Consider the following 24,512-nt stretch of genomic DNA (forward strand, 5'->3'; position numbering starts at 1 on the left):
AGCACCGTCTCCCTGCAGGTCGAGCTGGCATGAGTTTCTGCCGTGCAGATGGGAATGCAGCCCCATGCTCCTCCGCCCGCCCAGCCACTCTGTGTCCTTAGCTCAGTGAGGTCGCACTACCTGGAGGTGGTTCACCTGCTCAGTGCACGCCCCAACTCTCCGTGGCTGCATTTTCTCCTTGGGAACCTGAACGAGGAGGATGCCGTCCCCTCCTGGCTTATCCAGTCTCCAGTCCTCTGACCAGTGGTAGTCCAGCCGGATACTAGGAAGCTGCAGGCCCGCTGGGGCACCTGGGTGACCCCTACCATCACCCAGGGAGAGCCCCCTCCCTGTTCTCTAATGCCAGAGCCGGGAAGAGGGGCAACCAGCAGACAGCCTGCCACCGCTTGCGCTGTTCCTCTGCCACGGCCCGAGGACTTACTTCTCAGAGGGATGGTAGCAGCAGGGTGGCTGGTGGGTCCTCCGAGGCTGCCCAACTGGGGACTGAGCTGCCAAAAAGATGCTGAAGTTTCGGGCTGACCGACGAGCCAGGTAGGGATCTCGTCCATGGACCGTGAGCCTGGTGAACTCGGAGCCGGCGGCGCTGGCACTCACCCTGTTCCCGTCTGGGGGCTTGGCGGTGAGGGGTCTGCTGGCAATGACCTGGGAGGAGAGCGCAGTTAGGTCAATGGTTGCTGCATTGCAGTGCCCGTGAAGGGGAAGCTGTTTTGAAATTGGTAGCGTGGGGATGGAGAGAGCACGTCATCTGTAGGGGTTGCTGGGTAGGAGACTCTGGGGCAGGGAGAAATGTGCTGTACCCTGGGAGACTCGAGACAGCTGACAGCTGACTGCCTGCATGCTTCTGTGTGTCTGTCTGTACCAGAGCCTGCAGGAAGCTCCCTGGAGCTACCATCGGGAACACACAGATCATTAGGGGCCTGGAGGGGCAAAGAGGTGGGAGGGAGCAAGTGCCCCACACCACTGGGTGAAAGCAGAGAAGTTGTCACCTCAAGGACCTTCACTGTCACCACTGCCTTTGCACCAGACTTCTAAGGGGACAGAGCCAGGGACAAGGTTAACTGCAGGCAGGTACCTTTCCTTGCAAAGACCCCCTGTGATTAAGTTGAGAGCATCATCTTTGGAAACGTGGAACCGCCGTTTGGGAAGTGGGGAGTGGATTCCCAGTGTTCTAGAGTCAGAAGCCAGGAGGACACTGGTCAGGTTTGGGGTCCTGTCTGCACAGCCAGACTTTCCCATTGGCCGTAGCCACTACCTGCTGTGCTGCTGTCTCCCGTGTGCCTTTGGCTTACATCTGAACATGACCAGTTTGGAAGCTGGAAAAAACACACTTTGATATTATCTTTAGCTTCAGCAGGCAGCGCAAGGGTGAGATGTGTCCTGGGCTAAAAGAGGTGCCAACAAGGTTATTTTCCTTCCCTGAAGCAGCTGAAGCGACTGAGCTCTTTTTCCCCACCGCTGACCTGCGGGGGGCTGAACAGAGCACTGGGTCTTTAGCATGGGGTCTGAAGTGGCCCCGCCTTAGTCCCTATGCTTGCTCTTAGGGTCTGCTGGAGCCTGCGCTCTCTGGACTCTCACAGTATTTTTCGAGGGGTGGGAGAAGTGCTCCTTAAAGCTCCCTTAGCCCCCACAGGCCCGGATTTCAAATATCCGCTACTATGTTCCTGCCAGGTAGTTGCTGCTAATGGAATACAACCCAGATAGGCCACTGCCCCAGCCCCTCTGAAGTCTGTCTGCTGTCTTCCTCCTTATGCCCCCTGAGAGGCCACCGGGAAGCTGGCCTGACATCCAGCTAGCCAGCAGAGACGCAGGCTGCCTCCATGTACCGTTCCCCATCTGCCTCGCCTGCACCCCGCCCCTGGTTTGTGCTTCCTGGCAGGCTGTCCTCATAACACACCACCCCACTCCCAGCCACAGTGTCCCTTAATTAGATCTGACTGTTCAGCCAGCACTGACCTTGATGCCTGACAGCTCGCGATGTCTCTGTGACATCCAGTAGCCCTTGGATGGAAGACCCTGGGCTCAGAGCATGAGCGAGTCCCGGCCCAAGCTCAAGAATGGAGTTTCTGAATCTCCCGTTTCCTTTCAAGAAAGAGATGGAGCATAAAGCAGGAGAGAAGTAGTCCAAGGTCACAGGAGAGTTCTTTCAGCAAATAATGAGGGAGCGTGTTTTATGCAGAACACTGGCAGGCAGCTTCTCTGCTTGGGAACCTGCCACGCATGAAATCTTGACTGTGTTGGACAGACAGTTCAAACACCGCGCCCCCCACGCATGCCTGAGATAGCTGCGGGACGAGTTAAGTGTGGCTGGTGTCCAGCCTGGGGAGCTCTAGTAAGTGGCTGACACTGACTAGTGATTGGTGACGAGGCTTCTTTTGTCTTCCCTCACCCCACCCCTCCCCACCCCAGCAACAGCTTCTGCCACTCAAGCCTTGTTCTCCCTCTGGCCCCCTTTGGGGGTGCAGAGGTAGAGCTGCTTTCATGGTCACCTGTCCCCGTCACTGCCCAGGGTCTGTTCTCCCTTTGGCTCATGTCTCTGTCCTCTGCATTTTTATCACAGTTTCTCTCACTGTTGCTTCTACAGCCACAATGACAGACGGAACACATTTCGTCACCCAGTGACTGGCCAAGTCCCAGAGGAGAACAAGAAGTTCGACTTGAAAACGTAAGTTTTGCCTTCTATTTACTGTTTGGCCTTTTTATCTTTTGTCACCGCCATTCCATGGCCACCTTGCACTGGGATGGGGAGGATGATGGGGAGGATGATGGGGAGGGAAGGAAAAGAAGGGATTTGGGATCCTTTAGTTCTGAAACTGGAAGCTTCTGGGACCCATCTCCTGACATCCCCAGCCCCTTTTCCTGGTGCATCTCACAGGTTGAACCGAAGGAGTGAAAGCCAGGTCTGAGGTTGGCATAGCACCCAGGGGCCTTGGCAGGAGGCAGAGAGAGAATCTGATATAATCTTGAGGGCTGAACATGAATTTGGCCTACGCTGGATTCTGCATCTCTGAATGAAAGGGAAAAAAAGGAAAGAAAGGATAATTAATTGACTCCTAGGCCACCAGCCATTGTACCTTTAAGATTAGAAGGGAAGGAGTTCTGGAGTCTGAGAATCTAGATTTTTAAAATAAAAAAAGAGAAGAAAGAGAATATCTGGGATGACCAGCATATAATCCCAGAAGAACTGAGGAGAAACTCTGAATGATCTCTTGATGGGTGGGGAAGTTTTTCCCCCGTTGCTTCTTGGCTCTGACTAGTCTCTTTCTTTTGTTCAATTTGAAATCAGATCGGCCTTGGACATGTCCAATAAAACAGGTGGGAAACGCCCTGCTACCACCAACAGTGACATATCCAACCACAACATGGTGTCCGAGGTCCCTCCAGAGCGGCCCAACATTCGGGTGAGTCCAGTCCCTCAAAGCAGGAAGGAGATGTCTTCAATGCATGTTTTTTGGGATCTCAGGGATCCTAGGAAAGTCTCACCTACCCAGCTCATTCTGTACTCCAACGGACAGGTGAGGTGGCCCAGGGAGATAGTCAGTGGGAAGGGAAGAGGGCTCAGACCAGAATCTTGCAGAGGACCAACATCTAGACCTGGGGTTCTCAGCCTCAGCCCCGTTAGCCTCCGGGCTTGACAGTTCTCATTGGTGTGGGAGTGACCTGTGCGCTGAAGGATAGTGACCTGCATCTCTGGCCCCTGCCCTGTTGATGCCAGTAGGATCTCCCTCCAATTATGGGTGAGAGTCAGAGTGAGATGAAAGTAAGGGACCCCCAGGAGGAAGAAGTGTCTCAGAGAAGAACGTCGCAAAAGGGCCCTGCCAGATCAGGGCTGCTGACTTGTGTCCTTGTTTGGTGACAGGGTGGTAACTAGAGGAGAGGGTGGTCTGAGAGGTGTGATGAGGGCAGAAGGCAAGGCGGAGAGGGTTAAAGAGGAGATGGGAGAGGAGAGGTAGACACGTGGAAGGGTAACAGTTCTAAGATGATAATAAATTCATACAATGGAGTATTCTCCAAAACTTAAAATGAACTTGCTCTGTGTGTACTAACAGGGATTCTTCTTGAAAACATGATTCTGCAAGTTGCAGAATATGGAAAATATAACACTTATGTAAAATGCACAAATATGAAAAGCGGCACTACATATTTATAGGAACAGCTGCAGTCCAAGTATATAACCATGAACAGGAAGGCTCGTTTTGGGTCAGTGGTTACCTCCAGGGAAGAAAAAGGTAATGGGATTGGCCCGGTGCTTCCCAGAGAGAGTTAGCTCTGACAACACAAAGGGATGATTGCATATTGTTCTCTACTTCCCTGAAATGCTTGGAATATTTCAAAAAGGAGGAACTTTTTATTTTTACTTTTCGATGAGCATATATTCATCGTGCATATGAATGAGGTTCCATGTGGTGGTTGAGCTCACACATGCAGCATGCCCTGATCCAATCAGGCTCACGAGCATTTCCCTGTCCTTACCATTTCTTCATGTTTGGCGGCTTTGTGCTCTTTCTTCCAGAGCTTCATAAAATATATAACAGGTGGTTGTGAACTATAGTCAGATGGAAGGAAAATGTGGAGTGGGGATTGGAAACCAGAGGGAAGGAGGCGGAGGGGATTTGTTGGTTAGGCAGAGGCCTGCGGGGAAGGATTAGTCTTCGTAGACAGGTTCAGAAGGGGATGGTTGGTGAGTTGTGTTTTCATGGTGTCGGGGTGCCTGCGTGTTAGCCTGGGTTGGGGAAGCGCATGTCTTCCTGAGATGCATAAAAATAAAAGTATGTGAAGCTGAGAGTGGGTGTCTAGGAAATTAAAGATGTCCCCACCTGACTGCCTCCACTTTTGCAGGAAGGAAGGAAGCAGGGTGCTTTGTAGGGAGGAGAAGCGCATGGGAATGTGTCAGGTCAGGTGCGTGAGAACACGCAGTGCACGTTTGGGTAACAGGAATGGTGCTCAGCCAGGGACACACGGAACATGCTGCTGGGTAATTGAAGGATCATCTGAGGTTGAAGACTAAGAATCTGTGTGCCTGATCCACAGGCTGGTGTGGTTTTCCTTCAGCAGTGCTCAGAGCCCAGCTGTGAGGGCAAGGCAGGCAGAGTGTTGGATTGACCCGTGGCTGCTGGGAAGCTGGGCACAGGCACCGCGTGGCTAATGTGTTGAGGGGTGGCCCTGGGAATGTCTAGAAAGGCAAACTATGGGAAGCCACTGTTCTGGTGGCAGAGAGAAGGGGGAAGGATTTAGGGATTTGCATATCCTTAAGGAGGCAGACAACTTCTTCAAATGACGTTTCTTGGCCCTTATCTGTGAATTTTCACTAGTAATGTCCAGAAAATAACTTTGTTTCCTACTTGTGGAGGTACTTTATAATAAAGCCCAATCTCTTCTTTCCTTCTGTCTCTGCAAGTATATTCTAAGTGTTTGTTATGGCTGGCACCTTGCTGGCTATGGTGATATAGGAATGAACAAAACCAAAGTCCTTTCTGCAAAAAGCTCAGTCGCGTGGTAGAGGAGACAGAAAGCCAGCAGCTCCATTGCTGAGCAATGTGACAAGTTTTACACTCTACAGATGTCCGGAGTTGCTAACTGTTGTGGGGGTGGGTGGTTAGGGAGGTCTCATGGAGAATCTATGCTGGATTTTAAAGAGTGGGCTGGGAATTGTGGGTGCTGAGGGAGGATGTCCTCCCTTTGTGAGGGAGCCCAGGTGAGCAGAGGTTCAGGAGGAAGAGACAGCAGAGGTGGGGCTTGGGTGCCAGAGGGGCAGAAGCCGGGCTGTAGACCCGATCGGATCTCATGGATTCCCGCTTCTGTACTGTGCTCAGGTATCTGAGCTCTCCCCTAAGCGATGAGGACTAGTAAGAAATTTGAAGCAAGAGAATCACACAATTCTATGTGTTTTAGAAAAATCACCTCAATTCATCGCCCAGGATGGATAGCAAGAAGAAATGAGGACCTGCAAGATGACAGCAGCAGAATTTCAGAGGGAAAAGAGATTTGAGGCTCTGTTAAGGAGACAGACTCAGGCTGAGGGTGTGGCTTGGGGATAGAGGGCATGCCTAGTCACACCACCTCTGGGCTCCTTCCTCGGCACTGATAACACACAACATCAAAGCAGATCTTTCAGCCCACATCCATGGTGGTAGGAAGGAGTAGAGGAAGCAGGGAAGCAGGGACTCGACTCCGAGTTCTGATGTGGGTGGCTGGGTGGGTTGCAGCGTCGTCCACCAAGATGAGGAATACAGAAGAGTAGGTTTGGGTAGAAAGAATGAATCTGGCTCTGCTCTTACTTAATCCTAGTCAGACATCGAGTTATAAAATGGACTGGCGCTAGGAGATACAGATCAGGGAACCCTGATCCTGTTGCTGGTGCTTGAAGCAGTGGGTAGAGATGAGCTTGCACAAGCTCCAGTAAAGCTCCAGGGCTGGGGCGTGGCCGGGTGTAGAGTGCTTACCTAGCACAGGAAAGGCACCCAACCCCAGCACCACCAAAACAAAAACAATAACAAAACCCTCAAATAAAATAATAAAAGTTTGGTTGTGGTTCAGCAACACTTGGAATAGAGGAAGGGAGGGAGGTATTGAAAGATCCCAGGAAGGACAGAAAGTTAATGAGCTTTGGAGTGATCAAGGACCGAATGGCCCTAACTCAATAGCATTGCAAGAGCCGTTTCCAAATGAGGTGGAGGAAGTTTGGGGATCTTGGGAGGAGAAGAAAGTGGGCTCTGCCCAGTAGCCCAGCCCTGAAGAGAAAGGGAGAATGGATTCTGCCTTACAGTGGGCAGGGGTTGTTTTAGTTAGTTTTTTTTTTTTTTTTTTTTTTGCTATTGTGACTGAAAGACCTGACCAGAACCATTTTAGAGGAGGAAAATTTTATTTGGAGGCTGGGCTCACGGCTTCAGAGTTCTCACTCCATAAGCAGCTGGCTCCATTCCTCGGGCTTGAGATGAGGCAGGACATCATGGTGGAAGAGTGTGGTGGAGGGAAGTTGCTCACGTGATGATCAGGAAGCCGAGAGAGACTCCACTTGCAAGATACAAAATATATACCCCAAAGGCATACCCACAATGCCCACCTCCTCCAGCCGCATCCTACCCACCTCCAGCCACCACCCCGTTAATCCCATCAGGGGATTAATCCACTGATTGAGTTAGGGCTCTCAGAACCCAGTCATTTCTCCTCTAAATCTTCTTGCATTGTCTCACACTTGAGCTTTTAGGGGACACCTCTCATCTAAACCATAATAGGGGATGGGGGTGGAGGGGGAGTTTGGGGGTGTGTGAGAGGATGAGAGAGAGGTGCCATCAGATGGAGAGACTGGGGCTTGCTGGCCAGGAGAAGCAGCCAGCAGAGAAGGGCACGTTGAAGACAGGCTTGAGAGGAGATGTCAACAGGGCAAAGTCTCAGAGGAGATGGCGGGCTAGAAGGGTCAGCTGTGGAAGGGCAGGTGATACCTCTCCTGTTGACATTAGAGGGAAAAAGACAGTGAAGAGGGCAGTACTTTTCTAGGTAAAAGGGTGTGGAATTGAGGAAGTGCATGTATGGTTGTGGAAGAGGAGCCAGGTCCAGTATGGGGACGGCAGAGGTGGGAGGTTGGGGGACTTGGGAGGACAGTGTGGGGCTCTTGCTGTGGGACTCTGTGGGGGCTCTGCCCAGCCGGGGCTGGGAACCCTGGGTATGCAGTGACCTCATCTGCTCTGCAGTATGATTTTAAATTTTTTCTTCCTCTAGCAGCACCGTAATCTGGCTGTGAGTACAGGGAGGGAGGATAATTTGATTAATTTGGAATATTGAGTTTCAGAGAAGATGAAGCAGAAAAATAATGGATGGGTGTTTTGAGTCCAGCTTTGGAAGGACATAATGAAAACCAGGAAGCAGCGGATGAATCCAGAGAAAAGGGAAATGGGGATCTCAGGGGAATAGAAAAGCTGGGGGTAGTTAAGTAATGGAGGGAAGAAGGCCAAAGGGAGGAATATAGTGACCAGCAAGTGGGAATTCTAGAATTGAAGGTGTTAGTGGACGGTGGCTTGGGGTGCTGACAGTCTAAGGTGAGGTCTAGCCCGGGCATGAGCAGCTGGAACAGAAGATGGAGGGTTTTGGAGTTGAGGAGGTCAAGGGCATTGGATGGGTAAGGAGATGTCTCATATCAGAATCCTTAGACTCAAGCCAGGCACAGTGGTGCACACCCGTAATCATAGCTCCTGGGGAGGCTGAGGCAGGAGGATTGCAAGTTCGAGGCCAGCCTAGGCAACTTAGCAAGACCCCCATCTCAAAATAAAAAAAATAAAAAGAGCTGGGGAGGAAGCTCAGTGATTGAGCACCGTTGGGTTCAATCCCAAGTACCAAAACAAAAATGAAAAATTAAAAAAAAAACCCATAAAATAAAAACCCTTTATAGAGTCCAAAAGAAGGGTGTAGAAGCTGATGGTGAAGGGTTAGGTCGTGGGAGGCCAGAACGTGGGGCTTCAGGAAGACAGACTGTTGCCAGAATGTGGGAGAATGACAGTGTCCACACGGCGAGGAGCTAGGAAAGCACCCCTCGGTCTCCCCAGCTCTGTGGGGTGCTGTGGCTGAGACAAGGAGCAGGAGTTGAGCAGGAGTTGACGTGGGCCATTAATTTAGAGTTGAGTGGATTCCAGAGAGCACTGCGAAGAGATGGGGAGTCAGGAGGGCAGGGGAAGAGGGTCAGGCCAGGAGTGAAAGGAGAAATCTTGGGGTTTTTTTTCCTCCAAAGGAAAAAAAGCAAAGCTATGAGACAGCTAGGACTCCTCTTATGAGACCCAGTTTAGAGATTGAAAAAAACGAGCTAAAGTCAGTCCTGACCTGGAGTTAGTACCAGCTCCCAGAGTCTCACCTGGTTCTCAGCAGGAGGGCACCCAGGAGTGAGCTGGAGAGAGCTTGCTCCTCAGGGGGCAGCACCCTCGCAGATGGAGCAGAGGGAAGGAGAGGAAGCAGCTCAGGTGTCTTTCCCTGTTTCCCCAGGCGACACGAACATCCCGCAAAGCCATCGCCTTTGGCAAGCGTTCACACTCCATGAAGCGGAACCCCAACGCGCCGGTCACCAAGGCAGGCTGGCTCTTCAAGCAGGTGAGGCGCCCTGTGCTCTGCCCACCATAGCCACCTCTGACAGCGCCGTGACTCCTCTGTGCTGATGGCAGTCTGTGTATTTTTTTGAGGTCCCTCTTGCCATGGTGGGGGTGACAGGTGTCCACTGACTGGCCTGGCCTCATCCCTGCCTGCCCTTCCGCTCACTTATTCTGGCTCATTTCTTGCCCTTTTTATCTTCCCCCTGATGAGGTGGCACCGAGCCTCAGAATGACAGAGCTGGAATGTCACAGGCAGTAATCTAATGTCCCTTCCCTGCCTCTGTGACCTCCAGGGTGTTGCTGCCACACGTTAGAGCTGAGCCTGGATGTCCTTTTAAGCTGTGCAGTGCCCTTTCCCCTCCATGCCCAGCCCACAGCCCCTCACATCCGTCTCTCCCCGTGTCCCGCAGGCCAGCTCCGGGGTGAAGCAGTGGAACAAGCGCTGGTTCGTCCTGGTGGACCGTTGCCTCTTCTACTACAAAGGTGAGCCTGCCCCTGGGGTGTCGATTGGCAGAGCCTTGGCAGGACAGGTCTCCCCCCTCGAGTGCTTGGCGCCAGAGGAGTGTGACATGGGATGGTGGCTTGTGCCACCTCACCCACGTTCATTCAATTCAGCAATATTTCTGGATTGCTTGGTAGGTTTTAGGCAGCGATCTGGGTCCTGGTTGGTGACACAGTGGGTGACAAGGTAGTTATATGCTTGGTGAAGTCTGGAAGGGGTAGGAGAGAGGAAGAAGATGAAGAGGTTCCTAGTGAGCACCTGTAGGTCACTGCGTCCTGGAGGCTTGCACCTTGGTCTTCTTCATGTTCCACTGGAATGGACAGTCTGGTCAGTGAGGGCAGGAATTTCTGCCAATTTTGTTCACTCCTGAGTCCACAGCATCTAAACATTGCACTGCACACAGTGTTTAGTGGATAGTGCATAAATGAGAGGCCCCCAGCTTCTACTCTCTGTCACCCCCGCATTCACCCCTAGCCTGCTCCCTGATCAAAAATAAATAAATAAACAAAATAAAGGAGAGCAAAGCTCTGGTAACTTTGATGCAACCTTCTCTAGGAAGTTATTTAAAAATATTCAGAGCCACATGTGTCACCATGGGCACAGAGGGCACAAGGGCTGGCTGATGACAGCAATGGTGGCATCATCAGGCTGCTGTGGTGGCAGGAGGAAGCAGACCCAGGGGATAAGACAGGGATGTGAGCTCGGAGAGGCTGTTCTTGGTGCTTGCTCAGGATGGCTTGCCTCAGGATGGCTGAGCCCTGGTTTCCCAAGGCCTCCTGGGAGCAATCTGATGAATCATTAACTTGGGCAAACAAAGGTTGTACCCGGTGACCCTTTCGCCCCAGGGTGCCACTGTCCCTGAGCACTAAGCTAAGGCCAATTGAACTCTTAAGGAAGAGGGATCAGAGGGGCTGTGGATTCTGGGGCCAGGCACAGAGAAAGGCCCAAATTTGCAGAGACTGTGCCCAGGCCTGGCCCCTGGGTGCTGAGCCCCGGAGCAGAGTAGGACTGGCCTGGAAGGAGAGCCAGTGTCTGTGCAGAGGAGGGGCTAATGTACTGAAAAGGGGTCACAGCCACAGAGGGGTGGTCTCAGGTCAGCTCTGGGCTTAGCCTGTTTTCTGTGGCTGCGTCATTCACCGTGAGGGGAGGTTTATTATGGCCCACAGTTCTGGAGGCTGGAAGGTGCGAGAACACGGTGGTTTCTGGGGAGGGCCTCATGCTGCTTCAACTCACGGCAGAAGGTAGAGAGGGGACACACAGATGACACAAAACAGGAGGGCCGCCTCGCCTCCAAGGCCCCGCTGTGGAAGGGGAGCTCTGTGTGGGAAGAGCACCCATCCCTCTGTGACCCCACCACCTCTCAGCACCTTACATTAGAATCAGATTCCCACGTGAGCTTTAGCTCATCCAAACCAGAGCAGCCCCTAAACGCTGGCCTGCCCTCTGCCAGGCGGGGCCCGTCTCCTCAGCAGGTGGGCAGCCTCAATTTTCCCAAAGACAGCTTTGGAGTCGAGCCTCAAGTCCTTCCTGCTCCTTCATTTGACCCCTCCCTCTGGCATCAGGCTGTGGGCTAAACAGAATCGCAGACCAAGTATCTTGTGGGTCTGTGGATGTGACAAGAGGGGAGACAGAGCTCTGGGAGTCGTAGCCCTGCAGAGGTTTCTTCTGGACTCTGAGGGTTTTTCAGAGTCCCCAACCCCAGGAATACACAGCAGACCCAGCAGAGGAGAGGGTCTTGCCATGGCCACATAGTTGTCCCCCACCTGTCCCACAGAGGGCTCCTGCCCTTTCTGGCCTCCTGCTGACAGCTGGGCGCCCGACTAGCTAATCCATCAGGCTCCTCCAGATCCGGGATGAATTATGTAACAGCCCCATTGTTAGTGATTGTTAGCCTGATCCTGAGAGGACAGGGCCCGGGGCTCCACGCAGGAGCTATAAAGGGGGTCTGCAGCAGGAAAAAGGCAAAGCAGGCTGCTGGGGGCTGGGAGCACACTGAGAGAGCTACCCAGAGCTTTAGAGAGCAGGAGGAGAAGTGGTGCACACGACCCTGCTCCATCCTGTCCCCTGCTGTATGCACTGCTACTGGAATTGTCCTGTTTAGTGAGGCAGGATAGATGGGATAGGGGTCGGCAAGGCCAGCTTTGGCGTCAGGCTTCTTGGGTGGAAAGACCACGCCCACTACTTAGTTTTTAAGGAAACTTGGACAAACTCCTCGGCCTCTGTGTCTTAGCTTCCCATCGAATGGGGGGTGATATGGGTACCCCTTTGCGGGATAGTTTGAAGAGTTGAATCCAGTAAGACATTTAACTTGGAACGCTCCTAATATGAGGCGAACACTCCAGAAACATCAGCTCTTCCTTAATAACTGGTTTGTGCATTAGAATGTGAACGCCCCGAAGGTGGGCACCTTTCTCTTATTCCCTTCTGTAGTCCAGTGTCTGAACAGCGTCCGCCAGCCCCTCTGCCCCCCACCCCCCCAGCTCCAGGGAGTGCCTCTTGGAGTGTGTGTGGTGGCCCTGAGTGTCTGGCAAGTAGTAGGTGGGCATCAGGTGTTCACAGAGCAGGGCCAGCATGCTCCTGGCTCCCCCTGCCCAGGTGCGCACGTGAGCACACACACCCTTGTGCCTCTGTTTCTCTGGCAGATGAAAAGGAGGAGAGCATCCTGGGCAGCATCCCCCTGTTGAGCTTCCGGGTTGCAGCAGTGCAGCCCTCGGACAACATCAGCCGGAAGCACACCTTTAAGGTCGGTTGGCTTTCCTCTCCCAGGTCTGGGGGAGGGAGGCCTGTTCTTCTAGAGCATATGGAGATAGAGAAGGGTCAAGGGCATCTCCCTGAGGAATCCAGGTGGTGATGGAGGAGGAAGGGAGCAGGCAGTGGCCTCTGGACTCAGATGGGTTACTGGGAGGCCAAGGTGAGGCTGTGCTGGGACACCCCTCTTCTTCACAGGGGTCACGTGGGTAATTCCCCTTAGGTGGACCGATAGGGGTGTCCCTCAGTGGTACCACAGTTTTTACTGGGAGAGAAAGTTACGTCCTGGGCCCTTGGACTTTCTGCTCCTGGGAAATCCCTCTGGACAGAGGCAGAGCTGTGCCTGGTGGAATTCTTGAGATCTTTTCTGGAAAGCCTCCCGCTCCACCTTGGGTCCAGGGAAGGGGATCCCTCCTCCAGCCAAATTAACTGAAATTGCAATCTTTAGAGGAAATGAGGAGTTGAGTTCTGCTCCAATCCAGAGCTGCAAACTTCTGTAGACAACAGTTTTGAGAGAACAAGGGCCAGGAAAATGGGACTCGGCTGCCTCTCCGTGTCACTCCCTCAGAACCCCCCAGGGATCCACCCATCAAAGACACTGCTCGCTCGCAGCTGGCTCTTCCTAGGCCAGTGTTTTTCCACATTTAAAAATTCATGACCCATTAAAAACTATAAAAATCTCATGCCCTTTTTGTACTTTGTGATGCAAAAAAAAAAACAAAAAAAACCACCTTAGGTTTCTTTTCATTTTCCAAATGTAAAATTATAAGCTAAACTGTGCATTTCCGTAGGACAAAGCCCTCTGTCCCCCAGTAGAGAATTGCCATCTCAAACCCTGAAAACCCAAAACTGAGGTGTTAGATGATAGGACCTATGGGTCTCACCAGGCCAACTGTCTGAGCTCCTAGGGCCCTTTCTGTCCCGTGGACTTTGGTCACCTGGTGATAGGAGAGAGGTGGGCAGCACGTGTAGGTTCTGCCCTGAGGAACAAGGAGGGACTTACTTGGCACATAATTAGTTTCCAGCCTCCCAGGGTCCTGTGTGCCAGAGGTATGGGCGGAATAAACAATTAATGAAACTGTGACTCTAGAGAGCCGGCTCCTAGCTGGAGAAATAGAAGTAGGCTGTCTAACCAACAACACACAGCCCCGGCTTACACACACACACACACATACACACACACACACAGACCCATGTACCATCAGCCAGCCTGCCCCCCCCCCCCCACCTTTTAGAGACACACTCCAGCTCAGAGCTGTGCCAGCTGCAGGCATCAGATAACATCCCAGAATGGCTAGCACAAACCCCGACCGCAAAGCCCCAAGATCACGCCTGCGCCCACCAGCCCCTTGCCCACTCCACCTTCCCCAGGAGTGCACTGCCTCTTTAAGACCTGGCTCTGAGGGCTGTGCTTAGTGGCCCACAAAGGGTTCCAATTGTGGCTATTCAGTGGCCCTTCCCCAGGGAAGGGAGGGGAGCCGAGACAGACAGGAGGCTTATCCTGCTGTGGCCACCCCGCCAGACTCTTGGATGGCAAATAATGAGAAGCCAGGAACTGCGCCTGCCCCGGCTGCCACTGAATGCTTTACCTCTTCCTCACCCGGCCCCTCCGGAGGGTTTCGCCTGCTGGGACACCTCCCTCACTTCTCTGGCCCCTTTCATAGTCCCAGCCCATGCCCCTCCCCACTCCCCATCAATAGCCCCGTCTTTTCCCAGGCCCTCTGCCTTCCCCTGTCTCCAGCACTTGCTCCTGGGCCTGTGTTTGCTCCCTGTTTCCTGTGGCATGTTTGGTTGCCAATGTGACTGTGAGCTCAAGTGCAAGAGCAAGCCCCTGCCTTCCTTGTGACTGGTGCCCTGCACGAGCTGAACTCACAGGCTGCTCACTAGGTGCTTGCACTCCCACCTGCCCCAGGACACACCACCAGTCCTGTGTCCCCTTCTCCTCTACAGCCACCTGGGTTCTCCACCCAGAGGGCTTGCTTGGTCCTCAGCTCTCAACTCCTGTGCAGTTTCACGTCCCAGAGGCCTCCTTCCAGCCCCACAGGCTGTCCGTCAGCCTCTCCTGCCCTCTCTACACTGGGCTGTCTGCTAGAGGGTAGGGAATGCAGAGGAAGGAGCCCCATCCATGCCCCTTGCTAGGTAATGGCTCCTATTAGAAAGAATTCCAGGGCTGAGCCTGAGAGAGCAGTGGTGTGAGCACGGTGGCTCACACCTATAATGCCAGTGGCTCAGGAAGCTGAGGCAGGAGGATCGCAAGTTCAAAGCCAACCTCAACTACTTAGCGAGGACCTCAGCAACTTAGCAAGACCCTGTCTCTAAATTTAAAATAAATAAATAAATAAACCAGGGATGGAGATTTGACTCAGTGGTTAAGCACCCCTGGGTTGAATCCCTGGTTCCCCCCCCACCACCAATAAAGAGTTCCAAGGTTAGGGAGAGGTAGAGGGGGGTGGGACTGGCTACAGTCAAGAAAGCCTGGGGACGCTTGATCCAAAAGGCATCACACGAGTTGGGCTTGATGCTGCTGCTCAGCAGAGCCCAGAGGCTCAGTCAGTGGTTCCTTTCTCCTCCCGCAAACCCCAGCAACCCAGGAAGGAGCACCCAAAGAGTCAGGCTGCCAGGTAGCTCACCTCTGAGACTGAGTCACAATTGGACCCCCCCAATTAAGTGAGATAGACTCGGCTCCCTGCTTTTTGGAGAGATTGAGGGTCATTCAGCAAGTATATTAAGGTCCCAGCAAGTTCTAGTCCTATGGCTCCTCTCTTTATGGCCTTGAGTTTCACCAGGCAGACCCTTCCCCATGAGGTTGACTGAGCAGGACAGCAGCTGGTCTGCCTTGGCAGGGCTGGTGAGGTGCAGAGCAGGGTTAGCCCCAGGGTTCCTGGCTCCCCATTCCAAACCCAGCCTGATTCCCAGAGTGCACACTCTCCACGCCCTTCCCCTTGGTGACCTGAGCCGGGCACTGCTGGGTGCTGTCCTTCCCAGTAGTGACACTGAATAAAAAGGGACAGTCTGACCCCCCCTTCCCCCCGCTCCTCACCGTCTCTTGCCTCCTCGTCTGTCTCTCCCTCTGGTGTTGGTTGACCTGCTCTCTGCTTCTCCTTCTGATGCCTGAGGACCCCTTCTCGACAGGAGCTCTCTTCTGGGTTCCAGCCCACTGGCCTGCTCACAGCCGCCAACTAGGTAGTGTGCTCCGTCTGTATGCCAGAGCCTGCCCTTGCATGCCTGTGGATAGGGGCCTGGCTGTCTCCCCTCGAGGAAGAGGCAGGGCGAGCTTCTCCCTAGGGAATTAGCATGTGCTCAGGGGCCCACCTCTCCCAGCTCTTGGGTAATTGCCTTTCAACTCCCCCAGCCCTTGGGTAATTGGAGGGCAGTAGGTGTGGTAATTGTCCCTCCTGCTTACAAATCACCTCAGGTGGGACAGGTAGGCTTACCTGCCTACGGGGCTGCCTGGTAGCACTTGGAGACCTGGCCCAGGCTGCCTGGTTGCCAGTTGGAGCACGTGGGCCAACCATGGGCCAGCGTCCTCACCTGGCTCCTGAGCTGTACCTGGGGGAGGAGCCGCAGGCACAGGAATAGCTGCACTGACTGTCTCTCCTGGGGGTGTTGGTGTCCTTTCCCTACAGGTGACTGTGTGCTGGGTAGATGAGGCCGGGGCCAGTTCCACGCACTGCCTCTCCCCACAGGCCGAGCATGCTGGCGTCCGCACCTACTTCTTCAGTGCCGAGAGTCCCGAGGAGCAGGAGGCCTGGATCCAGGCTATGGGGGAGGCTGCCCGGGTACAGATCCCTCCAGCCCAGAAGTCGGCGCCCCAACCTGTGCGCCACAGGTGAGTGCCAGGGTACCTGGCGTGGGAGTGAGGAAGGGGGAGAAGCAGCAGAAAAGACGTGCCCAGCCCTGTGCCGCTGTGGAGCCCAGCACACCGGTTGGACCCCTGGAGGACGTGTGAGCCATGCAGGTCTGGCTAAGTGATTACAGAACCCCAAATCCTTCCCTGGTCCCACTTCTCCTCTTCTCTCTAAGCTGGGGGAGGGCACATTGAAGCCAGGTTCCATCACGACCTGCCCAGAAGCCAAAGGTGAGGGTATTTGCTTCTTTTTCTTGGCTATATATTAAATATGCAGCCTTTGGAGGAATAGATCACAGCTCGGCCACCTGGCCACAGCGTGACCTCAGTGTAAGTGACTTGACCTCTGAGAATTTGAGTTTCCTCTCCTTAAAACTAGCAGTTATAATCCCCCCACCTGGGGTGGTTGTGAAGACGACATGGTGTGTGTAAAATGCTTGACATGTAGCAGACACTCAGCAGATGGCTGCTCTCAGCTGCCGTCATCACCCGCGGTCTTGGTGCCTGTCTCTTCTGTAACTGGGTGTGGAGCCTTGAGTTAGGTGTTAATAGGGATCCAGAGAAGGGGGCTCACAGTGTTGACTCCAAGTCTAGTCGTGTGTCTTAGAAATGTTTACCCAGCGACGTTTCAGCAAGGCGGCTTGACTCTGCCAGCCTTGGAGGAAATTCTTGCGCGTTTCCATCTCCGTCTTTCCAGAAGTTCATTTATTCATTTCACAAATATTTACTGTGAACATAAATGTGATAGGCCCTATGCCAGGTGCTAGGAGCACCCGGGAGGAAAGTCTGCCATGTTCCTGCCCTGGTGGAGCCTACCTTCTCATGGGAAGTCAGTCTGGGAGGAACGTGATTTGGAGAAGGGAACGAGCATGTCTGCATGCCCATGAACTTGGAGGCAGCAGCTCTTATCTCTGCCATGTTTTATCTCATAGCAGTCCTCTGAGGAGAGAGGGGGTTATGTTCGTTCTGCCAGTGGGGAGCCCACGACTCATGGAAGTCAAGTAGCTTTCTGGAGAGGAGAGAGTGGACCTGTAGCAAGCCTCTGTTGCCAAGGTCACAGTTACTGCTGTGAAACTTCAGTATCGGGCCCATGAAGTTTGAGGGGCTGGATCAGGGACAGGTGACGGAGGAGACCAAGACTGTTGGGTTGGTCTTGGCCATGCTGAAGGCTGGGCTCAAAACAGGCAGCAGACGGGAGTGGACAGTGACCTGGGAAGAAGACCCAGAGGGCAGGACCAGCCTGGCATGCTTTGGCAGGAATTGTTATACATTGCCTAATAGTTGCCCGGGCTGGAGCAAGAAGATGAGGCCTGGGGTTTAGGAAGCAGATCGGAGGTCACTGCACTGGCTCCCTTGCTGCCTTCCTGCCTGTTCCTCTCCGCACCTTTTCTCCCTCCCAGTCATGACTGGAGTCTCTTACTGCATCATCTCCCTTGGCCTCCTGCAGCCACGAGAAGCCAGACTCAGAGAACATCCCTCCCAGCAAACACCACCAGCAGCCAGCCCACAACAGCCTGCCCAGGCCTGAGCCTGAGGCCAAGACTCGAGGGGAGGGCGACGGCCGAGGCTGTGAGAAGCCAGAGCGGAGGCCCGAGAGGCCCGAAGTCAAGAAAGAGTCTCTGGTGAAAGCCAATGGCCTCCCAGCTGGACCTGAGCCGGCCTTAGAGCCCGGCAGCCCTTACCCCGAGGGCCCGAGGGTGCCAGGGGGTGGGGAGCAGCCTGCCCAGCCCAATGGCTGGCAGTACAGCTCCCCCAGCCGGCCAGGGAGCACAGCTTTCCCACCTCAGGACGGGGAGAGTGGGGGGCACCGGCGGAGCTTTCCTCCACGCACCAACCCTGACAAAATCGCCCAGCGCAAGAGCTCCATGAATCAGCTTCAGCAGTGGGTGAACCTGCGCCGGGGTGTGCAGCCCCCCGAAGACCTTCGGAGGTGAGGCTCTGCAGGGCCGGGGCGGGCTGGTGTGGTGGAACGTGGTGGTATGGCTGGGTAGACACCCGCTTCTGGAAGCCAGGATAACCTGGGATGCTAAAGACTAGGGTCTGCTTCCCAGCTCAACCCAGCTCCTCTCCTGTGCCACCGGGACTGCCATCCCTCGTTCCTGCTTTCTCTGTCAGCTTCCTTCAGGAAGAAGGACAGAGCACCCCAGTGCTGCTTCACATGGTATTGGGTGGCCCAAGAGTCAGGCAGGCCCAGGCAGGGGACTTGAAGTGTTCTGGTCAGACACCCGTCCCTGCTGTGGATCCTACATCTTCAACCCCAGTGCAACCCCAGTCTAGCCACCAAACCAACTCACTGTCTCCAACAGCTCTGTTTGAAAGATCATTATAGGAAGTTTACTTTTTGAAAAAAAAAAAGATGCCAATGATTTTAATACCATCCTCAGTGACCAAAGACGGGCTTTCAGATATTGGGAACATCAATTGGAACTGACAATGTCCGTCAAAGCAAGTGAGCTGGCTAACTTCTTCCCTGGGGACAGGGACAACTCCAGGGACTGCAGGTGGTGGCCTCAGAGGGCTTCTGGGCCCTTGAGTAAACGCGCCCTCTAGCGGTGAGCTGCAGCTCACTGCTGGTGGTCCTGCACCTGGTCCTCCCACTCCCGGGAACCTGCTGGTTCTGTGTTGACAGGATCTAACAGGAAGCTGCCCTTTCCTCCCCGCTCTGCTCCCTCCTTCAGTGCCTGGTACACCCGGGTTCTCTCTTCCCCCGCCTCCCTTGGAAAGGATCTGATAAACTGGTTCGCACAGACGGGGATGGAGAAGAAGGGGCATTTCATTTTAAAGAGACAAAAACAGAAGCTCTGAACGCTGCAGTCTGCAGCCCCCACGAGCTGGTTGAGAAAGCTCCCTGCCTCAGGAGTAAATCCCAGCCTCTGCCTCAGCAGTGACCTCCTCTTTGTGTCCATAAGGCCAGGGCACCTCTCCATGGGCACCTTTCACCTGTCCAGGCAGCTCCTCGGGGCTGGAGGACACAGACGTGGGGCTGGGTTGTAAGTGGACGGGTGGAGACCTGCCTATTTTGTCTGCTTTCCTTACAGTGTCCTCTGTGTCCTAGTCCCTCTAGGTTCTACCCTGTGTCTCGCAGAGTCCCTGAGTATTATGGCCCCTACTCGTCCCAGTACCCAGACGATTACCAGTACTACCCGCCCGGGGTGCGGCCAGACAGCATCTGCTCCATGCCCGCCTACGATCGGATCAGCCCGCCCTGGGCCCTGGAGGACAAGCGCCACTCCTTCCGCAATGGGGGTGGACCACCGGCCTACCAGCTGCGCGAGTGGAAGGAGCCGGCTGGCTACGGCAGGCAGGATGGCACCGTCTGGGTCCCCAGCCCTTCTCGGCAGCCAGTCTATTATGACGAGCTGGACGCCACCTCCGGCTCCCTGCGCCGACTGTCCTTGCAGCCCCGTTCCCACTCCGTGCCCCGCTCGCCCAGCCAGGGCTCCTACAGCCGCGCCCGCATTTATTCCCCTGTCCGCTCGCCCAGTGCCCGCTTGGAGCGGCTGCCACCTCGCAGCGAGGACATCTATGCCGACCCTGCCGCCTATGTGATGAGACGATCCATCAGCTCCCCCAAGGTGAGCCCCAGCCTGCCCCTCCCTCCTCATCCCTAAGACCATCTTCTGAGAAGAGGTGGACCGTGGACCCCTGGGCTGTGTCACAGGACTGGGGACCTGCCTGGGGAGATGCTGGCCTATGCTTCTGTCCCTAGGAGTGCCGCCTTGGGGGATTGCTTTGCTCCCTAAATGGAAACATTACGCTGTATGCCGGTCGGTCCCCAGGTTGTCCCAGGAATCGTTCTGTGTAAGAGGGCAGAGTGCGTCTTTTCTACTCTTGAGGACTTGGACAGATTATTGCCAGGGGAGCAGACATGATGTTTGACACAGACATCCCTAACCTTGAACTTCAGTTGGTGGGGAAGTCCATGTCCAACCAGACTCTCTCACCTCTACAATCCCCTTTCTCTTCCAGTATGATTACCTGGGAGACAGGCGGCCAGTCCCTGCAGGACTGTTCCCCTACAACTACCCACCATCCCCCACGGTCCACGATAAGATGGTACGTCCTCTTCTCCCCTCCACTCCACCTCTGGACTTCCCTGCCTCCACCCAAGGTGGAGTCAAACTGGGGCAGGCGCCAGGGGTGCTGTGTGCCTAGTGCCTGGCCTATGTGGTTTTAGCGCCTCTGGATGCCTCCTCCCTCCTGGCTAGGACTGTAGCTCCAACAGAGTTTAGTGCCAGTTACCCTTTCTCTGTGACTCAGGGCAGAGGAGTAGGACAAGATCAGAGAGCATGTACTATCCGGATCCCCTAGAGCCCAGCGCAGCCCTCCTCTCCAGCATGCAGAGGAGGCCAGGGCAGGGGGCTCGTATTATGAGCTGGGACAGAAGGTCAGGCTAGGCCTCCTAGCAACAGGCAAGAGCATCTAGACTTTTTCTCCCTACATGTATTTGCTTCAAGTTTGCTTTTTGCCTGAAATGCCACCTATGGGAAAGAGTCAAAAGGTGACAGAGGAAGAAAAAAAAAAATGTTCCATATTGTGCCTACTTCCTTTTCTCTCCTTTTTTCTACTTGCATAGAAAAATGTGTTCCCTTGAGAATTTCTGCCTCCACCTGGAGGACTAGATGCAGTTGATCTACTTGGACGGGTTGGGGAGAACCACAGGGTCCAACAGGCATGACCTCCTGTACCAGGAGGCCGGGGTGGTGGAGCTTGGCCGTTCTTACTCCACTATCCAAACTCTATAGCCTTGACCCACCGCAGGCATCCCCCTCCAGAAACAACCAGTCTTTCCAGAAAACCCAGAAGCTGTTGCTAAGAAGTGCTGATTAGGTGGCTTTAGTGGTGCTTCACCGTCCCAGGGAAGGCAAGACAGACCCAGGAGAGATGGTGGAGCTGGGCCAGGAGCGTGTCCCTCCTGTGCCCGCCTGCAACCTCAGCTCCTCCCCAGAACTCCTCCAGGGCCAAGAGAGAGAGGATTTCCCTTGTCCTTGCCCAGCTAACTCTTAACAGCTTTGCTTCTTTTTTTATCGTTTTCTTTCTCGTGTGTTCCTGTTTGTTTGTGTTGCTGACTGGCCCTTTGGCCTCGGGCTCCGGGTAGGATGAACTTTTAGACCTTCAGTTGCAAAGAAACCTAGAGTATTTGGACCAGCAGGTAGGCAGAGCTGGTGCCCCTCACCATTCCACTGTCCTGTCTCCCCGCTCCTCCCCCCTCCTCACCCTCCCGCCATTTGACAACCTTTGTTGGTGCAACCAGGACACAACAAAGTGGCTTATATTTTAGTTTGTTCCTTCACACCCCTCCTCCTCAAAGCCCCGTAGGGCACCTGGGGGTTTCTGGTGGAAAGAAGCATAATAATAAATGGGCACATGAATAATTAATGCCACCTCATATTTCTCCAACCAGCCCAGATGGAACTGCCTCCCAGGAGGCAGGTTGGGAATTTGCGTTTCTGCTGGAGAGAAGAGGGAGTCACAGAGATAGGCTGGGGCTCTGGGTATGGGCCTGAGATGCTAATAATTTAAACCGAGGCCTATAGACCTGCCTTAGAATAACTTAGCAAATCATATCCATTCAGTACATCTGCAATTTTTTTCGGCATCGCTCTTTTGCATACTCAGCCCACGGTTGTGAGAATTCAGGCTGTAGACACTGAGGCAATATAATCAACTCAGTTTGACAGGTGAGCAAGCTGAACAGGTAATAAGTGGCCCCACGAGACCCAGGCAGTTGACTGGGTCTGCCTGGGCTCCCAGCTCCAGGGCTCTCACCCTTGGCTGCATTGCCCATTGAGGCCAAGAGGGCAATGTAGACTCCAGGGGAACACGCTGGCATATCTGTGAGCACATCCTCTATGTTCAGATCGGTGCCACAAATCATGGGAACTGCACACCATTGTCCTGTGGAGGCAACCTGGGGTGGCAGAAATGATAACAGGGATAATAATGATGGCAGTAGCCACCATAATGGAAGGCCTCCTCCGTGTCTTACTGTTCTAAGCAAAATAGATCCCAACTCGTTTACTCTTTATGATAATCCTACAAGATGAGTACTGTTATTTATCTCCATTTTGCAGCCAGGGCGATGAGGCACAAAGAGGTTAAATAATGTGCCAAAGACACACATCGGAGCTTGAATATGGCTCTGAGGTTTTAACCCAGTTTATTGTTGAGGAAACATGTAACTTAAAAAAAAAAAAAAGCTGGAGTCATATCTCATCAGAAGGATTTTAAGCTCTTAGAGTTGCAGAAAGAACAATAAACTTGAAATCAGAGCTGTATGTTCTTCTAGTCACAAGCCCTGTCACCCACCATCTCACAGGGCCTCCACGTCACAATGTGATGATGTTCTATCCGAGAAGAGCTTGGGCACTGGGAAGCACTGATATCCATAATTTGGTCAGCAGGACCTGCTCCCGGCCCTCAAGGACCTTGAGTTCTTGTTCTATAAGCGGTATGCAGTGCTTGCACCGTGAGCATTCCTGTCCACGTGGGAACTGGTCTCAGGTTGTCCCTAAGAGCAGGGCTGGGAAGCATGGAATCCTCCCAGTAGGAAGTGTCCGTCTGGTTGGCTCCCTAGCCCATCCGCAGGCCTGGCTGTCCACACACTCAGTGCAGAATCAGGGTCTTTAGCCCTTGAAAGGAGGCTTTAGCCCTTGAAAAGAGGGTCTGGACTATTGGGCTATAAATAACCTTCAAAGAGGACCCCTTCCTGGATAGAGGGTAATATTCCCGAGAAGCATCTTGTGGGATAAGGAGAGTCCACATGTAGCCAGGCGCTGCCACTCTAGTCCCAGCTCTGCCATTTACAAGCTTTTTTTTTTTTAAACCTTAGAAATGTCACCTAGTCTCTCTGGGTTCTTATTCTCTTAATCATTAAATGGGCTTCGCAGAGCTAGCCCTTTCTACATCACAGTTATCGGGAGAATCCAGTAGGAGAGTCCTGCCAGGTCCTTGTTGGGCACACACTGGTGAGGAGTGCTGACTGCTGCTATTATTTCATGTTCTACCAAAATGCAGCACTAACTCTGCATTGGGCACAAAATTTGCTTTCTCACAAAATCTTTCCAACATTTTGCACAGAGTTAGCCCATGGGATCCTCCTAGAGGAGAGGCCCTCGTGAGCTCAAAGATTCCCAAAGCCACAGCACCAGGGAGAGCAGGCCAGCAGGAGAACCTTCTGCTTCTTGCCACCAATGCTTTAGACACAGTTTTGGGGAAGGACTGAGGTCAGTGGGTGCCCAGGAAGAGCCTTGGCCTCCCTTGGCCTCTGAGCCTGACACATTGGTAGATCCGCCTGTGTGCACACCCCTGGGTCTTCAGGAAGAGAGGGATAGACTAGTTTGGATCTTTCTAGAGAAGATGTGGTTGACCTCCTGTTGACTTTGAACTCTTGCAAGGACTCAACCTCATATTCCAATATGAGGTAATATAATCAACTCAGTTTGACAGGTGAGCAAGCTGAACAGGTAATAAGTGTTCAGCCTTTTAAGTCACACTTGATGCCACAGAGAAAATTTCCAACTGGGCTAAAGGGGCAGAAAAACCAGATCCTAGAAAAGGGCTGAAATGACTACAGCTCCTGCAGATGAGCAGCGGGTGCCTTCCACCTATAGGGTGCAGAGGCGAAGCTGTGTTTCAGCTCTTGCTTAAAAGGGTAAGAGGAAGAAAAGACAGTGGGTCTCACCAAGATTGGGGAGGCCGTAGAGAAAACCTGGGACCCCAGAAGATCTTTCCTACTGTGGCTGTCCTTCTCATTCACTTTCTCTCCCCAAAAGCTTTTCTTGCTCATTTCCCTTTGTCTCCTCCCATCTCTGCTACAGAACAGCAGAGTTAAAGGGACACAGCCAAGGACATTCCCTGACCGGCTCATTTTTGATCTCACGCTGGAACCAGTGGGGAAATGATGGCACCTCTGATTGATGTGGTTGGCCCGTCCTCCCTTCTTCCCTCCCTTCTCCTTCCCTTCCTTCCTCCTCCCCGCTCTGTCTCTCTCTTTTTCATTTGGCAAACAATGCCCCACCCCAAAGTTCCTTATGATCCTTCAACTGTAAAGATGATGTGGTGGAAAGCAGCGTTCTGGTTCCTGGTGTCCCTTTAACATGGCTCGCTTGTCTCGGCCTCCTTAGTTGCTCCCAATGCCATCCCAGCTCCTCTTGGATGCTGCCAGCCCAGCTCTGGAAACCGTGTTGAGCAGTCCTTCCACGCTAGAGCCCGGGAGGGGAGGGGGCAGGGGACCCTGGCCCGTGCGTTAGCGAAGGCCACTCAGCAGGGCGCGTTCCACCGTGTCTGTCTTAGTTTGTGTGGTTTGGTGCAGACCTGGGAGGTCAGCCTTTCCAACCGTGTG

The 24,512-nt window shown here is 53.5% G+C and overlaps 1 protein-coding gene across 6 annotated transcripts in view; it reads left to right on the plus strand.

Moving 5' to 3' along the window:
* The window catches only part of Plekha6 (pleckstrin homology domain containing A6), a 77,972-nt gene that overhangs the window by 28,624 nt on the left and 24,836 nt on the right, over positions 1-24,512 (plus strand). For 3 of the 6 annotated variants that reach the window (XM_027945614.2, XM_071600152.1, XM_071600150.1), the window contains exons 2-10: positions 2,582-2,662; positions 3,284-3,398; positions 8,968-9,072; positions 9,482-9,554; positions 12,216-12,316; positions 15,948-16,150; positions 17,616-18,098; positions 19,224-19,743; positions 20,138-20,224. In XM_027945614.2, coding sequence (XP_027801415.2) covers positions 3,297-3,398; positions 8,968-9,072; positions 9,482-9,554; positions 12,216-12,316; positions 15,948-16,150; positions 17,616-18,098; positions 19,224-19,743; positions 20,138-20,224 — 1,674 coding nt within the window. In that variant the 5' untranslated portion in view covers positions 2,582-2,662; positions 3,284-3,296. The remainder of the gene's footprint in view (positions 1-2,581; positions 2,663-3,283; positions 3,399-8,967; positions 9,073-9,481; positions 9,555-12,215; positions 12,317-15,947; positions 16,151-17,615; positions 18,099-19,223; positions 19,744-20,137; positions 20,225-24,512) is intronic. The other 3 variants (XM_071600151.1, XM_027945615.2, XM_071600153.1) reach the window with 3 other exon arrangements.

This window comes from Marmota flaviventris, chromosome 12 (assembly GCF_047511675.1).
Source record: "Marmota flaviventris isolate mMarFla1 chromosome 12, mMarFla1.hap1, whole genome shotgun sequence".
Taxonomy (NCBI): Eukaryota; Metazoa; Chordata; class Mammalia; order Rodentia; family Sciuridae; genus Marmota; species Marmota flaviventris.